The sequence below is a fragment of the Fringilla coelebs genome (genome assembly GCF_963513975.1).
Source record: "Fringilla coelebs genome assembly, chromosome: 8".
In the NCBI taxonomy this organism is placed as follows: domain Eukaryota; kingdom Metazoa; phylum Chordata; class Aves; order Passeriformes; family Fringillidae; genus Fringilla; species Fringilla coelebs.
Window position 1 is genome coordinate 29,768,801 of NC_140066.1, and position 17,513 is coordinate 29,786,313.

Consider the following 17,513-nt stretch of genomic DNA (forward strand, 5'->3'; position numbering starts at 1 on the left):
CTGGACTAAGCATTTTGATTTCTTGTCTTAGTATTCTTCTCTGAAATTCTGGTTTCTCTGCAGCCAAGAGGAGGTCAGTAGGTATTTACCACTGATAGTAATGTAATCAGCACTCACCTGTGGAGAAAAAAGTGAGACTTTACAAAATTTTATCTGTGTTCTATCACAGAGCTGTTCATAGGATGAACAAAATTCAGGTATTTGTGCTGTGGGTAACTGCTGGAATGCAGATTCCTTCCTTGTTTCAGAAGTAATTGCATTAAATATGCTCACAGTGACTTCTATTCTCATTGTAGCAGTGCTATTTACATCAAGGAATTAGAGCCTCTGTCTTTCATGGCCTTATCAAAAGGTGAGGAGGAGAACAAGAAAATACATCAATGAATTCCTCTGCTGACTGAGACTGCTGCTTTTTGGTTGTTTTAGACATTAGAGAGGGGAATCACCAAGCACCACGCAAAAGATCAGAAAGTGTAATTTCTACAAAGTGGTGTTATATAAATAAATCTTCTGAAAGACAGATACCTCTGGGATATCGTAGGCCAGAGACTCCTGTGTAATCCATTACCCATGCCGATATAAACCTTTGATTTGTGGGTTTAAACCTGAGGCTGAGTAACCTCATAAATATGCTAATCCACAGTAATCAAGAAAAGTGCCATTGCAAATACAAAATTTTTTATTTCACAGCTCCAACAGCTTTATAGCATGCTCTACATTTATAACAATAAACTTTGGGAAATTACTCTCTTCATGTTTAAGAAAATGCTTTGCCCTTTTCTTGTCATCTCACAATGGGTTTTGCATACATTATTTTGAATGGCATGATCTTTATGCAAAATTCAGGGCATGTTTTGCCTTCTCTAACCAAGTATTTGATTTCTAAAATGAACAAAACATTGCATAAGTTTTAACAATTCAGCTTTTGTAGCCTTATAAAAATTTTATTATCATTTTTATTAGCCTGGAGACCAGCCAGTTGGTTAACTGGTAGATTGTCTAGCAAAACCAGCTCTACTGTAGATGTAAGAAATAAGAAACTTAGAGAAATTTGAAAAAAAAACCCCTTATTTTTTTAGCAGCACATTTTCCATCTCTGATATATATTTTTTTACAATACACATAGTCATGCATGTTAAATGCCATGAACATCATATTAAGTTCTGCAGTCATTCAAATAGCTCAGTGTAAAGTTATTAATTTATTTAGGAAAGGTGAAAAATGTCTTGCATGCAGGACATGGATGAAAGGAAGTGGAATCTGCACCTTTGGAGATTCAAATTGAACCTTAGAAAAAATTCATTGTGTTTGCAATGGTGTGTTGAAACAAATTTTCTGGACTGGCCGCAGAATGCTCTCTCTTGGAGGTTTACAAAACTTCCCCTGGAAAGGAGACTGCTGGCCTGATCTGGTGCTGGCAGTAGCCTGGCTTTGAGTGGGAAGTTGAACAACCTCAGTTTGTGATGTTCCTGCCCATCCTTGTGTCTGGGACTCTGTGATGATCAGAGCACATTCCGTAACAGGTGCAGCTTTCCTAATGGGAAACTCCTTAATTTATCAAGTCATAATAAGATGTCAGAAGAAGGTATACCAAGAAGGCTGAAACCCAGGGTTGAAAGGAAAATTCAATTCTAGCAAGTGACAAAAATGGCTTTTCCTTAATGTAGCTTGACAAACAAAACCATATTGTCATGCAATGCTTCTCTTTGTAGTAGAATTTAATCATTCAACTCTGCCTGACAAATTCTCTCACCTCATTCCCTTCACTTCTGTTTCTAATTTTTCTTCCTGTCCATTTAATCTAGGCAGGCTTTTAAAAATCAGAGTTTTGAAAGATGTTGTCTAGAAATCTGCTGTTTCACACAGTTTGTAGGAGAACTCAGTCCTGCAAAGATTTATGTCTAAAATAACTTTTCAGTGCTATAGGTCTTTGTGCCAATTACATTTAATTTTTTTAAATTTAATTTTGAAACATGTCATTTGTCTCTTGTCTGTGCCTCTTAATTTTCTTCCATTCTTTCATTGACTTCAATATTCAATATTTGAATTTCTTAATAAGGTCCATATGGATCATTATGAAAATGCTTTGCATACTGAGTAAAACTGTAAGTTAAATAAGAGTTCCCTCCCCCACATTCTCTCCTTCACTTCCTGGAGTTTATTAATGCTGGGTTTTTCTGTGTGGTATGTGTTTCTTCATACATGTACACAAGCACAGAATTGAATGAAGAAGTGGAATATGCATATTGAATTTAATAGATAAAGTGCCTGTTAGGTAGGAAGAAAGTTCAGCTATTATAACCTTATATAGGAGCGTCTTTCATCTTACTTGACTACAAAACTAGATTGTCTTTCAGCCTCTTATGACTCTGAATGCTGGAAATAATATCCTGTAATTATTACATTTTTTGAGAAATGAAGGGGTGTGTATTTTGATAATGTAATGTGTGCCAGCATAAGAGACAGGGCTGCAGCACGCAGAGATAATCTGAGGAAGCTGTTTATCAAATCTTGATGTGAAGTCTGAATTTCTTTGTTATCTTTCATTTTCTGTTTATGTTATCAGTATGAAAGTTTCGTTATCACTAAATCTTATCATTTGGGAGGACTGTTTGTCAACATCAGACTGAATTCTTTACAGGCATTAACACAGCAGAAGGAAGTAGGATTCTGCAGCAGCCACTTAGCTTCATATTCCTTCTCAGATCTTTTAATCCCAACAATAAACATTAATTTTGCCTATTTTTATCATTACACTCTTTGACAGAAATACCCAGTGAGTACTTACAAACTGGGATAAATTTATCTCAGCTAATATTATTTATATTCTAAGTTTGACATTAGGTTTATAATCTAAACTAACCACAGAATCCCTGTGTTACTGGAGAGAAACGGCAGCTCCAAAGGGCAATTCCTTCCAATTTATGAGAGTTCCGCATCTATTTTAGAGTCACTCACCTATGAAGTGCCTTTCTATCTCTCCTGATGATTGTAAGCCAGCTGACTAATTTAGATGAAGTTCACACATGGGATGAGATCAGATACACTCCACATGGGAAAATTCAGATATATTTCAAAATTTCTTAAGTCATAGGAAAGCCAGTATATGGAATAAATGTGTGGCACTTTTAGCCAGCAAGAGTTTAATGTTTGTCTTATTTAGACATAATTATTTAGATGTAATTTGTTGGTAATCTTGTCCTTTCCTTAAATTCCTCTTGGAATTTCTGTTTTCCAAGGGAAAAGAAAAGATATTTGTGCCTTGCCTGTTAAATATTTCTATTGGAAATGGGTAATTTCCTACCATCCATCTCTCGCTTTTGCAGGCCACTCTTCATAGCTGAAGTCCAATGGAAGGGAAGAGTCAGAACAATTTTTACTCTCTCTAAAGATATCCCAGTATATAATTGTACTTAGAATTGTATTTATATTTAAATGAAGAAATCAGAATATCCTTTCATTTGTAACTACTGGTTATTCAGTAGTCATGTATCCACAGAGTTTGAAGATATCTATAGGTACCATTCTCTACCCCAAAATTATTATGCAATACATAGTAATGTCTTTAAAACAGTTTATACTTGGGTCTCTGCAGTCAGAGTAGATATCTAAACTTCACTTTGTACAATGAAATGTAAATGTAAGAATTTATATGTTTAAATTTTCTATCATCCTTATTCCATATTATCACAGTGTTTGATCTTCTACATTTTCCTTGTTAAAAAAATTTTTGTGTATACACAAAAAAACCATTTTTGTGTGTACAGAAAAATGTAGTGATCTACACAAATATTTTCCTCAGCTGACTTTCATATTTTTTGTCTGAAGTAGTCTCAGTAAGAAAGTGTCCCTCAAGAAAGTGTGAAAGACGTTGGACCCCAAAATGTCAGTCTTTATGTTCAGTCAGTGTCCATTTCTTCTGCTTCAATACATACCTGGCAGCAGTGTGGGAGGGTATAATAGTTTTATCCAAGAAGAAATTAAATTATGGTTTTGATGATACTGAAGGAAGTAATAATTCTGCAGGGTTTAAGTCTGCGTAATCAACACAGTCCAGGCAGTTTAGTTGGGGTTATGTCTGACCTTATTGCATTATGTTTCAAGGTTTAATAATTAGACCTTCTTTCAGAGTTTTGCCATGTATTTATTTTAGTTTCTCTTATTTGTTCATTTTTAATTTGCTAGCAGTGGAAGATGGAGAAATTGTATTAACGGAAGTATTTATTCATGGTTTGAGAGCTTGAGCAGATAGGAGTTTGCTTTGGTGGGTTATGTCATGAAATGGAGCACAGATTATAATTGCTTTTTGTGTACATTATTTGAATATATGGAACATTTCGTGGATTAGGTTCCTGTTTTCTGCAAATGTGCAATTTGGATTTAGTGCCTACTTTTCCTTTTCCTTTTGCACAATTGGTGCTGTTAGAATTGTGGAGACGGCTTCTTGACACCTATATCTTTAAACTAAAACACAAAGCTCTAAGGGCAGACTTGCTATTTCCATATGAAAGTTGTCCCTGAGTTAGACTTCCAAGATTGTCTCATTTTTGTCATGGAACAGATCTTGACCTATTGTTCTGTAGGACTCTATTGCTGCTAGATATGATAGTCAAGGTAAAGATGAACTGGAGCAATGGGAAAAAATGAACCCATTCCTGCAGGCATTATCTTCTGAAGGCTGAAAAAAATCTATGTTCAGAAGTTATTCCTCTTTCAACAGATCTATTCCATCCATCATTACTCAGTGTGAAGTGTATTTCCTATATCATGTGTGTAACCAAAACATGAAAAGTTAAGAAGTACCTGCAATGTTCATTGCAGTGCGTCCTTGTGTCGTTGCTCTCTGGCATATTCTGCTGCTTATCTGACTTTTGAATCCTTAATTGCTCTAAAGGATTTGCCAGCAGTCACAATGCCTTGTCTTCCAATTTGGCCAGCATTGTTAAAAAAGTTTGTTTGCTTGATTTTTAAAACCCTATTTTTCACAAACTCTAATGGGGCAGAGAAAAAAGATAGATATGTCTTGTTGTTGGAAGAATCCCCACAGTTCATTTATCACTCATCAGCCTTTTCTTCATAGGCTTTTCTATCCCTTAAGATGTTGAGGTGGATCACATGTATATGTATATATATATATTTGTAAACCCCACATTTGGCTTTGGAATCTTTTCATTCTGTTGCAGTTTTCTACATTTAATCTTTAGTATATTGGTGTACTTTGATCTGATGGAATACAATTGCAGTTCACAGCAGCAACAATAACAGTAATGATAATAATAACAATAATTCATAGAGGTTATCCTTTACTATAAAAAATTATGTTCCACACAGCACTTGGTTCTGTTCCATAGGAAATGATGGAAAGGATATTTCTCTTCTTCCTTATTTAGAAGAAAGAGATAATGTTTGTGAGATCCACGAGCTTTTTAGATGTTTTGGGGAAACTGGAAACTATTAAGGTACGATACAAATTAACAAAGGAGATATTTGGCTCCAGTATCTTTAAGTCCAAAGCGAAAACCTTGGGTTGAAAGAACTTGTCCCTTAGCTATATAGGCACAAGCAAAAAGACAATTGCATTCGTATCTATATAAAACCCCAAAGGAAATAAATCTTTTTAATTGTATTATGGTTCTTTGTATCAGTCCTAGGTTCATGACATTTACTTGTGTCTTTGTGGTCTCCTTATAATTAAAATATGTGGGTTTTTTGTTAATATTCTGTGTTCAAATTAGTCAAAGATGCATGATACTGTTCAGAAAATACTGTAGTTTATCTTTTAAACATGAACTCTAATGTAATTATTAGAAGATATTTGATTAAAATTGGAAATTACTTTTGGGATGAAACTTTCTATCTAACTATGTTTCTGCTTTTAAGTATGAGTACTTTTAGGAAAATCTCATACAATTAAGCAAGCAAGTCTCACAGGCAGAAGGGCTTCCATAAATTTGCAAACAATGGACAGCAACAGTAGAACTTTGCACTTACCTTGGGCAGGTGATTAGATTAATAGAAGTTGGAAATTCCTTTTGTGTTCATTCTTGTGCAAAAACCTTATACCCCTGAGCTTTGGACTATGCAAATCATTTAACTATTGATAATGATATAAAATCATTGAAATGTTGTAAATCTGCTTACTTTATTTTTGTTGTGTGTTGGAAAAGAGAAATAGAGGCACTATAGTTTCTTAAAAAAGGTTTAAGATGAAACTTTCCTGGTATGATTGTGATCAGATTGTGGGGTTTGATTGCAAACTGGAGTTCTTTCTAGACTCACAGGGGCTGTTAAGGAATTCTGACACCTTGAATGAAAATAATTTTAGTAATGCAAAATCAAAATGCTTCTTTGACAAAGAGCATTTCAGCAGGTCACAAAAGGTGAACTCTATCAAAACTGGCATGTTGTTTCTCCTTGTGCTAGTTCATCACCTAAAGTATGGTAGTTGTAAAAAAACATAATGGAAAAACCAGGAGTGAATTTGAGTACTAAATAGAGACTTTGAATTAAATCCAGGCAGAATTTAAAATATAAAAAATTAATTTGGAAAGCTTTCATTTTGTTCAAGGTGTACTTAAACAATTGTTTATACTTGGGATGCACTTTATACTGGGCCAAAGAAGTATTCTGGTCTTTTCTCAGATGTTATCTTTTAGGTAATTGAACTATATTTAGCTGTGTTTGGCTGGCACAAGGCACACTAACACCATTATTAGTGAAGTTTACATTATAACTTTGTGTTAAATAAAAATAAAATTTAAAAAAATTAAAAAACTCTTGAGTGTCATGATTTATAATTTCAAAAGTTCACAAGTAAGCTACGAAAGGGATTCAGAGTAATTTGGTGTAATTACTAGTCAAGATCAGATCTTAAATGCACCAGGATTTCTAAACCCAACGATTATTTTGAGTGTAAATACAGTTAGATAAACACTTCATGCAATTTAAAGTAGAATAGTCTCTGTATCTTTAGTTTGATAATTATAGACTGAAAAACTGAGGAAGACAGGGACTTATGGATATTTGTAGATATAACATAAATATTAAATACTGTTCTTAACATTAGCAAAAATTACTTACAAAATTATAGCCTGTATTGCATGCAAGTGTGAATGTCTATATGCTGTCTTAGAGATAATTCTTAAATATTCACAAAAATTACAGCAAGGAGCTGAACTAATGCATGTTCTGGTGAGGCTATAAAAATGTAGCCCAAAAGAATATTTATTACTTTGTCTTTAAAGTAATTTGCTTTGAAACTGTTTTATCATGCACCGGATTTATCTTTTATAAAAATTAAATTAACATATGCATTAATTTTAATATTATACAATTAAAATATTTTAAATGCATTAATTTTAAGCTCTATATGTTGTTTGTCTTCTCTGAAACCTTGTTTCAGCGTTTTTATTAAAATGGAAGATGGTGTTGGTCAAAACAGTTGACTATAAGCAAGACAATTTATAACAATATGATTTCCTAATATTTTTCATATTATTTTTATTGTTCATAGTAAATGGCTATTTCTATTAAGTTTACTTCAGTAGAAGTACTATATTCCTTTGTTTGTGTTTTGATACCAGCAGGGATGTGGGAATTAGTTGCTCATCTCACTTTATCATAGATGCAGGTGTGTGCAGACTAGACTGAAATTCCACTTGAAAGTAATCATCCGTGGAGCCATAAAGCCCTCGCCTAAAAAGAGCTGTTCAGTCTGAAAATGTTGTAATTTACTTCTGTTTTATTTGCAGATTGCCTTCTCACAGCACAATACTATCATGGATCTGGTGCAGTTCTTTGTCACCTTCTTCAGGTAAATTGCTTTTTTTGTCTTCTGACTGAAATCCTGATGACTCTTTACCATCAAACCAGTATCTTAACCAGCTTCTGAATCTTGAGAAATGCCTGAAAGGAGGCCTTCAAACTGTGCTCCCTAATTTGCCCCAGTGGAGGGTCCAGGCCAGTTAAAGGCAGCTGCTGGAATCTTGCATTATATAATTGTGTATTTCATATTCAGTGGTACAGTCCTCACACCTCATGAAGATTAGCTGGGTTTGTACCATATATTACAGTGATTAGGAGAAGCCAGCTAAACTCTACTTTATGTGTGGGATTTTTCTATAAACACTTTTATGGAATTATTTAAAATGATGGCTCTGTTCAATAGCTTGTTATTTTTAATAAAACACAGCATGTCACTACTAATGCTTTCATGTGTCAGAGATTGACTGTGAAAGGCAGTAGCTGATGCCTGAGATTTGGTTGTGGCAGCAATGCAGGGATGGGCTTCAACTGCAAATGAACAACTATTCTAGAATGTGAAAAAAACTCCACTGAAAGACTTCTTAAAAGTTCAGCTCTCTTATAAAATATCACAAACTTGAATATACACAGATTAGTTACAGTGCTTTGAAATCTTCCTCTGAAGATATTTCCCAATAACCATGAAGTGTACACAAAATGTGAACAGCGACAGACAGGTCTGTTCATCAGACTTTCTGTATTTTTAGGCCATAACTTTATTTCACAAGTTCACAGTATGGCTTCTCTGTTGACTTTAATCACTGTGCTCTGAGAAGAATCAGACTCTTAAATATCGTGAATGGTCCAACTTCTGTTTATTGCTGTTGCCAAAAAGGGCACGGAAATGAACAGAGCCTGAAGTTTTTTTGTACCCAGGTCATTGGCTAATAGGGAGGAGTTCAGTAGGTGATATAAAATTTCCCATTTCTCCTCTTTCACCACAAACAGAGCAATAAAATGCTGATTGCCTAAAGGTCAGTTTAGTGGTGTTTTGGGTTTTTGTTTTTTGAGGTTTTTTTTGTGTTTTGGGGTTTTATTCTCTTTATTTCTTGGGGAGACAGCAAGCTCTAAAACTTATGATGATTATTGCAGACGGTTAGATTACAAATCCATACAGATGAAAGCAAAGTCTAAGAACAACAGACCAGAGGGATTCTGTCACAAATAACAGAGGTAAACTAAGAGCAGTTTCTTGGTGCTCTGTGTTCTGGTGCAGCCTTAAAAAAGGTGAGCTAAAGGCTCTTTGGTGGTGCAGCCATCTCTATGGGTACATGGAATTGTCTCTCCCAGTGTGATGGTCTGTCTCATGCAGTTTGTTCTGGGTAAATGCACAGGTAGGATGTCAACAGTTTGCAGCCTAAAAGAATAATTTTAAACAGGCTTTGTTTGTTTCTTGTTTTGTGTGGGCTTGAGTTTGTTTGTCTGTGGGGTTTGGTTTTGTGTGCTGAGTGGGAATGAGGTGTATTGTGACTGTGGCAAATCATGGTGGTAAAAATAATAATAACCCAGGCCATATTTACTGAGGTTGTTGATAGAGAAAATAATTGTGTTTAAAGACAATTTGAATGTACTTGATAGCAAAACATACTTCAACATGCTTTGATAAACCTGCCTTTGCATTTCTCCCATCCAGTATTATATTTCTGTTTCTGAGATTGTGACAAAATGCTGTTCACCCTGCCTGGCCAGAGCAGCAAATAGAGCTGCTTGACAATAACAGCTATTCAACAACCAGGCAAAAGTATAGTTTAAAACTGTTCCTTTATAGGTTTTGTGTTCCAGACTGAAAGATGAAAGGAACACTTTATGGCATCAAAACAGGCATTTTTAGAACTGCCTTGTTGTATCAAAATGAACTGTTTTAGAAGTATGGTTGTGTAAGGCATTTATTTAAAACTTTACATAATAAAGCACAAAATGTATGATTAGCTCTGCAATTAATGCTTGATCTTGGTAGATACTGATATTGTATATCCTAGAACAAAAACATTCTAGGATAAAATAAAGATAAATAGAAGTTAAATTGAAAAAATAAGCAGAATATTATTGAAACTGTAGTGTTTCAGACCATGATAAGCATTGTTTTTAACAATGCACCCTATTTAATTTCATTCTTTTTCTACTGGAATGCTTTTTTGCAGCTACTGGTTCAGTGACCTTTTCTCTAAGAATAAAAATGAAATATGAGTAGTCACAGGTTCCAAACTGTCTTATAGTGTAGCATCTGTGTTGTTGTGCTGAGTGCCTTGAAGACTTTTAGCCATCACACAAATTGAGAAATCTGTGACTTCTTTTCTTTCCATCTTCTTTGAAGAAGTACAGATCTCATTGGAAAGTTTCACAGGCAGCAAATGGGAATGATCTTTATTACAGTGAAGAAATGCAGTATGCACAGTTAAAGAAAGTATATTTCTGTATTACCTGGACCACTAAAACCCACAATATACTAAAGTATGGCACTTTTTTTTTTTGTTTCAAACTCTAAGGGATAAAGAAATTTGCAGTGTTTACATGAATGTATGGATTTGCAGGTCTTACATGAATATATGGATTTAGCTAAATAGGTGCCTGGACATTTTAGACATTTCATAAGGGTATATGAAGAGCTTTATTTTCTGAGAACATTATTTACTTTAGATCACATCTAACATTCATGAATATTGATTGCTCAATAATTGTTTGTTTTTATCATCTTTGATTTGAGTTAATCCTAAATGGAGAGCTAAGAAACACTTGATTTTTATACCTGGTTTTAAATAAAATGGTAACAGTATAACAGAATTTATAACAGTACTCAGGCAATTCCAGATAATTATTTGTATCAAGAATCTGAAGCATAAGTTCTGGTAAGAAATGTGGTTAAATCTCATAATCAAAACCAGGCAAGCATGAAATTGGTGCAGATGACAAAGGTTAGCTGTTAATATACTCGTGATAGGAAATGATAAGCAAGTGCCAGAACTATGTTTTTAAAGCCTTTTTCAAATGCATTGCACCAACTACCAACTCATCAGACATGTTCTCTGAGCTCCCAGAGCTGTTACTTCTCTTGCCTCTGGTACTTTGGGTGAAGCTGATTGACTGAATAGAATATTTTTGTCACTTTTGTAACCTATCTCCACGCTGTCATAAATTACACAATGTCCAGGTTTTATTAAGTAGAGCAATATTAAACAATATGGACTCTTTGAAAGTTTGAAAATCCTTCTTTCGTGTGTGCTTTAAGAAATTCCATGAAAAATTATGGTCATTTAAGATCAGGGGTACATTCTTTCTGTTAAATCTTTCTGTGAGCAGCATAAGTGAAAGAAAACAATATTCAAAATATACCCAGTGCTTATTGCAGAAGGAGAGGATGGGTATTTTGGTAAAGATGAGCATGAGCTCCCACAAGAATTGCAGCAGATGCTGAAGAACCAGATTTATTAAGTCCATATGCAGGACTGTGTGCTCCCTGCAGTGGGAGGGGGTGGCTGCGTTTCAGCAGGGTTAGAACTCCTGGGAGCTGCAGTGCTTGAGTCCACCACCCTGGGCCTGAATTTGCAATGAGACAACTCCTGCTCTTCACCAGCATCCTTTGGTCTCTACCCTGCCTTAATGTTTTGTTCCTATAAGAGTGAAGGATGGTAAATTAGTGCTGGATTTTGGAGTGCTTATCTTTGTGAGATTGAATATTGATCTCTGTGAGGAAGGCAAAAACCAGTGTGTCGGGATCAGATCACAGCCACCATGGCTGGAGCTCAGAAAATTCAGAACTCTTATAAAGTCAAATTAGAATATTTTATAGTAATATGAAAATCAAGTTATTGTAGCAAAATGGATTTTACTTTTGGGGCTAGAATAAAAATGGTTTTTACTTAAGTGAGGTGAGATGCTTTAAAAGTTTTCACCTCACTTAGAAGCACAGAGCTGTTTGACTTCCTCTGGGAAAACCATGTCTGTACTGTGGTGGGCAATTTGAGTTGGGTTTCCTTTCTTTAAATGTTTGTTTTGAATTGTTGAATGTAGCTTTGTGTCTTCTGCTCTCTGAATCACACAGAAACTTTGTCATCGCTGTGGAGTTATTTGGTGTGTTCATATTTCCGGAGAGGGAAATATGAACACACCAATACTTGTTATTGGCCTGCAGGCAAAGGAGATTCCCCAGTACCACTGGATCAGTTGCTCCTCAAAACAAGGGAGGAGTCATTTAATCTGTCAGTGAACAGAACTGTTTTCCATTATTTTCTTCCTGGTTTCAATCTTTCTGTTAGTCCTTTGAGTAATTTGGAAGTGTGTGTGAGTGCTCACCATATTTGGCTTTCAACAGACAATGTTCCTCAAAACACAAATCAGTGGCTCAGATATCTGAAGATGGCCTATGTGCCTGTGTATAGAACAGATTTGGGCTTCTTCCTTCCTTAAAGTCAGTGCAGTTAAAGTTTGGAAGTCTCACTTCCTTTATGTAGCAAATACAGTGAGAGGTGTTCATTGTGCCTCCTGAAGCTCTGGCATTTTCTCCTTTCAGGACTGTGTCTTTCTAGAGCTGTATTGGATTTTGCATCCTAAGAAGCATCACAGATGATTCATACTGCGTTTACATTTTGATTCCCTACATTTTCTGATGTATTTTCTTAAATCCAGTTAGTCAGTTTTTTTCTTAGACTTCGACAGCATCAGGGCTCACAGCAATTTTTCTTCCGGAGTGCTTAATCCTTCCTGGTCACTTTTTTTTGAAACTCCAGTCCACTGTACTTTAAGCAATGAACTAAAACAGGTTTTCATCTGTGATAAATGGACTTGAAATTTTGCTTTTGTAATTTTAATTCCAAAGAGAAGGAATTCAGTCTTCTTAGGACATGTACCACTTGCAAAGTTAACTTCAGGAGTTTGCTCCCAGATGTGAGGAATACAGTGAAGTGGGGTGAAAGCTGATGAAGGGAAACAATAACAAGAAATAAAGGAAGTAAAAACATTAGTGTTTTCCTTCAGGCAGTGGTGTCATTGTCCATTACAGCGGGTAATGGACAAGCAGCTTTGTCAAACGCCGTGCCCGCCTGTCTCTGCAGGCGGGTCGGTGTGATGGGCTGGGCACTGAGTGACAGCCAAGAAATGAGCAATCTCCTCATGGCAGGGCAGAAATATTCCAGGTCCCTGTGCTCAGCTGAAATAAATCACAGAGAGAGAGAAAAGACAGTGCTAGACCGCGTGCTATGCTGTGAATTTCATACGTCCGAAAATATTCAATCTGATCATTCCTTTTTAGAAGAGACATCTTGAATCAAAGGAATTTAACTTCTGTATTGGAATATTAATTAATGCAAATATTCCAGTAAAATTTCATGGTACTAAATGAAGTGTTTTGTGTTGGAGGTTTTGTGGTCTTTCTAAATTACCTGTTGGAATCCAAGGTAGGGATGCCTATGTTTTGGCAATAAGAAAAAAATTATGGAAATTCGACTGTGAACTCCAAAAGCTAAGAATTACACAGTAAAAACTAGTGATATAATCTATTTAAATTTTTTGATCTGAATTTTTTGCTCTGAATTTAATCTTCATAGGTGGCCCAATCATGTTCTATATCATAGTTGGTTTTCTATGTTTTCAATAATTGTTTTGGTGATATTTTAGGAAAACACTTGGAAAATTATATTTCTTTCCTAATATGTTTTCAGTCTTTAGTCGCTGAAATTCTAAAATCAGGTTGAGGGTAATCAGGGGTGTTTATTCTTTATCCAGTGCATTTGCAGAATTTTTAGTATTCTTCTTGAATGATGCTTCTTTGGCCTGGAAATCTAAAAATCCTTGTGTCCTCAGGAAAATTGAATTTTAACAGGACTTTTAATAAGGAAAGTGATGACTTTTTTACACCTACTCATTTTAGCGTATTTGCCTCTTTGGAAAAAGTATTGGAAAGGTTACAGATGGAAGGGAAAAGTTGTTTGGAATGTGTTAAACTTCTTCATATTTCAGTCTATCATGCTAAACAATGCTGACATGGTATGGTGGCTTTCCAAGCATATTTTACATTTCTGTGATGTATTATTGGAGAATAACAGCTGTACTGGAGAGAGCGGTGAAAAATAACAATGGGTAAAAATATTGAAAAAATATTGAAAAAAATTCTTGAAATAATGTGAATCTCTTGGTTTGGAAGGCTGAAATTTAGGACTGGTGACAATCCTTCTTCCTAAATTCACTGGCTGACAGTAATTAGAAAAAAAAAGACTTTCTCTCTCTCCCCCCCCAACCCCTCCCCACCCCTCCCCACCCCTTAATTTTAAAACCTAAATTAGCATAAATCAGGAAGACCATTGCAAAAAAGCAGAAGTAAAAGCACAACTATTTTGTTATATAGTTGTTATATAACACTCTATTCAGTTTATAATTATTCTGGAAAATATACTGCAGAAAATACTGAATTCTGTGTTTCATAATTTGTCCAGAATTTTAGTGGACAAAGATATATAAATTTTTTCCATGTTTGGGTTTTTTTGCATGCAACACCACTTATTGAGAGAAATATGGACTATTTCACGCATGAGGGGCAAACACATAAAATTATATTAAATAATAAAGTATTTTCTATAACTAAAGAAACATAATCATGCTTCATGGGTGTGATATTCTATTTATTCAGCGGAGATTAATTTCATTTTACATGAGATTAAATAGTTTTGATTGTAATTCATTTTTATTTGTTGCCTCAAAGAGGTGAAAGGAAGAACTACAGAGGGTAAAAGTTCACATCCAGAGCTTTATTATGTAATATATTTCAGAGTCCTTTTACATGGTTCACTTTAATCTGATATTGGATTGGCAGATTAAATGGGAATGTTGATCTCTCAATAGCATCTTGGTGTACACTGCATCCACTTTCCTTCTTAAGTTCAATATAAAGGCTGCTTGTGTGATTGATCATTCATTCATACTTTGCTGTAGCAGCTTGGGGTATATTTAACACAAACCCACAGTTTTGTGGATGTATGAATGAATTATGTATGTAGGAAAATAGAAATCTAAAAAATGTATGTGTGCTTCTTTGGTAGTTATTTTTTAATAATTATTTTATTGAATAAAGTTATTTAATGCTCCCCTCCATCCTCTGTAACATTGCGGCACATGTATCTAATGAAAAAATGCCAATACTTTTTTTCATAATAATTTTTCTGCTAATTACAAATTGCCTGTTCAAACATTTCTTTCTTCTTTACTTTTAAGAAGATTTTTTGATGTTTCATTGCACAGGAAAGACCAATGAACCCAGGCTTTGCAGAGGCAGTTGTCAGAGATGATTTTAAACTGTTTTAGGAATTTATGCTTTGGGAGAAGAAGGATTAATTTGGTTTTCTGGATTGAATATATATTAATAAATTATTTAGCACAAAAAATAGTAGCTATTCTAATAAATTAATACACATTATATTTATATTTAATTGCTACTACTTACTTTAAAATATAACTAATATAAAATGCAGTTGATGCTATTGATAATTCAATCTCTTTGTTTCCCATTATGCATTCAGAGCTTAAGTTGTGAAGCTTTATTTCTGCCATTATTGAAGTCTTAGTTTGCCATTTTACTTAATTTTGCTCTTCTGAATCAATAAAATTATTTTAATAATAAAATATTTCTAATAGTAATTTTTAATGTGCTGCTCTGGAGACATACAGCATTCTTTTGGTAGTATCATGGTTTTAACCATGGCAAAGTAAAACAAATCTCATGTGGATATTCTTTTCCATGCATTCTTACCAGATACAGTGTTGAGTCTGGAAGAACCAGATTAGAAGGCAGATAAATATTTCTTATTAACTCTTAATCTGTTTTGTATAAGTTTGGTAGTTGTGGACATGTGAGAAGAGAATTTTAAGGGAAGTTTTGTGACTTTCATGAGACACTTTATGCAAGAGTTATTTCTGGGGATATATGGATTTTCAGGACTGCATCAAAAAATAACATTTTAATCAGTCATCTGGATAAGAAGAATTATCCGTGTAATTAGTTTCAAATGAACTTGAAACTTGTTGCTTAACTTGTGTGAATTCCATCTGAGACACAAATAAATACAAATTTGCATTTAAATGATTTTTGGTAATACTTTGAGTTTTAAATACCATGGTAGATACTTTACCTCATATTCAGGCATTTCTTTAACTTTGCAATTTGGAAAGCAAGAGCTCAGTGCCTGAAACTGTGTGGCTTTTGGATTACAGAGTTCACATTTTCCTTGGGTTCCTTTAATTCAGAAAGAAGCTATGGGGGAAAAGAATAGAATATAGATCTAGGCTGGTGGAAAAAGCCCTGATATATTTAAGGCTGTGCAACAATGACATTTTGTAGCTGAAGAGAAAAAGATTGCAGCTCTTGGTTTATCAGTTCCAGAAAATAGAGTGTGGGAGCCAGTGCATGGAGCTGCTGGTGCTGGTGGTGGTGTCATGACAAGCAGGAATAGGAAAAGGACATTCCTGAATCACCTGGATGGTGATGCTGGCTTTGGTGGCACTGCCTTTCCCTGGCTGTGCCTCTCCCTGAGGAGGAATTCAGCACTCCTGGCTGAAATGTCTTGGCTCCACAGCCAGGATTTATTTCCCTGACCCCACACACTGTGCTACCATGAACTGGAATTTGCATATCCTACTTCCTTGCTAGCCAAGACTACCTTTCCCTAAATCTTTTTACAATTTAATTTGGAATTGCAACACTTAATTCCCAGAATCATTCTAAATTGCTAATCACTGAAATAGTCCTACTTATAATGATGTTTATAAAACTTTCTGATTCATAGCAATTTAATTAATCATTAAAAAATATAATGCTGTCATACACATCAGACTTCTAATATTATGTTTACAATGCTTTGTGCTTCAGATAATCCTGTTGAAATCTTTGGAGCTGCTTGTCATGTGTATACCAGTTAACACAAGGATGGCTGAACCCAGCACATCATAATCATAAACACAATGTTCTTGTCAAGTACAATGAAAGAAATCAATTGCTGTGACAATAATTGCTATTTGAAGTCACAGTGTTAGAAAAATAATTGTTCAATTATTTTTATTTTACAATTATGCTTGCTTTATAAAATATCAATTAAAATGGGCTCTATTTGCCAATAAAAATATAGTAAATAATGTATTGGGAAAGCAGTTTTTAGAAAAACAGTTATTGTGATCTGTTGGAAACTTTTGCAGCACTACCTTGAAAATATTAACTTAGGTATGAGACTTATTTTCTTTGCATATATCCACATTAAAAAGTTTCTTTGTCATTAGTTTGTTTTACTGAATGTGTTAAATTGTAGTTCATGTTAGTACCAGAAGAGGAACAACAGAGTGTGGGGTCACTCTTTAGATTGCTAATTAGGGAACTGTACATTTTGTGCCCTTGTCAAAGAGAGATCAACAGGCAGGAGCTTTGTGGATACAGAAGAATATTTAATTACTGTCTCAGCTCAGCAAGACTTCGGTGATTGAGCAATAATTGCCCTGATGGCCCAACTCCTATGTTCAAAAAGACTTGGGGGAAGCCTTTAAAATACGTGCAAATATATATATGTGGGCAATAAATGAGTCTGCTGTGCCCCTAACAAACTTGGTGAAAGGAATTTTGGGAGCTTCTGTCTCTGTGAACAAACAGATCATCACTCGGGCAAGATGGTGCTGAGGATCTGACATCCACACTGAATGCGATTTTTTTTGGATTTTGAGCTAACTCTAGTTTAGTTCCA

At 34.8% G+C, this 17,513-nt stretch overlaps 1 protein-coding gene across 4 annotated transcripts in view; it reads left to right on the forward strand.

The window, feature by feature from the left end:
• Positions 1-17,513, forward strand: part of ATRNL1 (attractin like 1) — a 431,089-nt gene that overhangs the window by 205,109 nt on the left and 208,467 nt on the right. For 3 of the 4 annotated variants that reach the window (XM_084210857.1, XM_084210858.1, XM_084210859.1), the window contains one exon: positions 7,752-7,813. In XM_084210857.1, the coding sequence (XP_084066983.1) occupies positions 7,752-7,813 (62 nt within the window). Of the gene's footprint in view, positions 1-7,751; positions 7,814-8,895; positions 8,977-17,513 lie in introns of all 4 variants that reach the window. The other variant, XM_084210860.1, reaches the window with a different exon arrangement.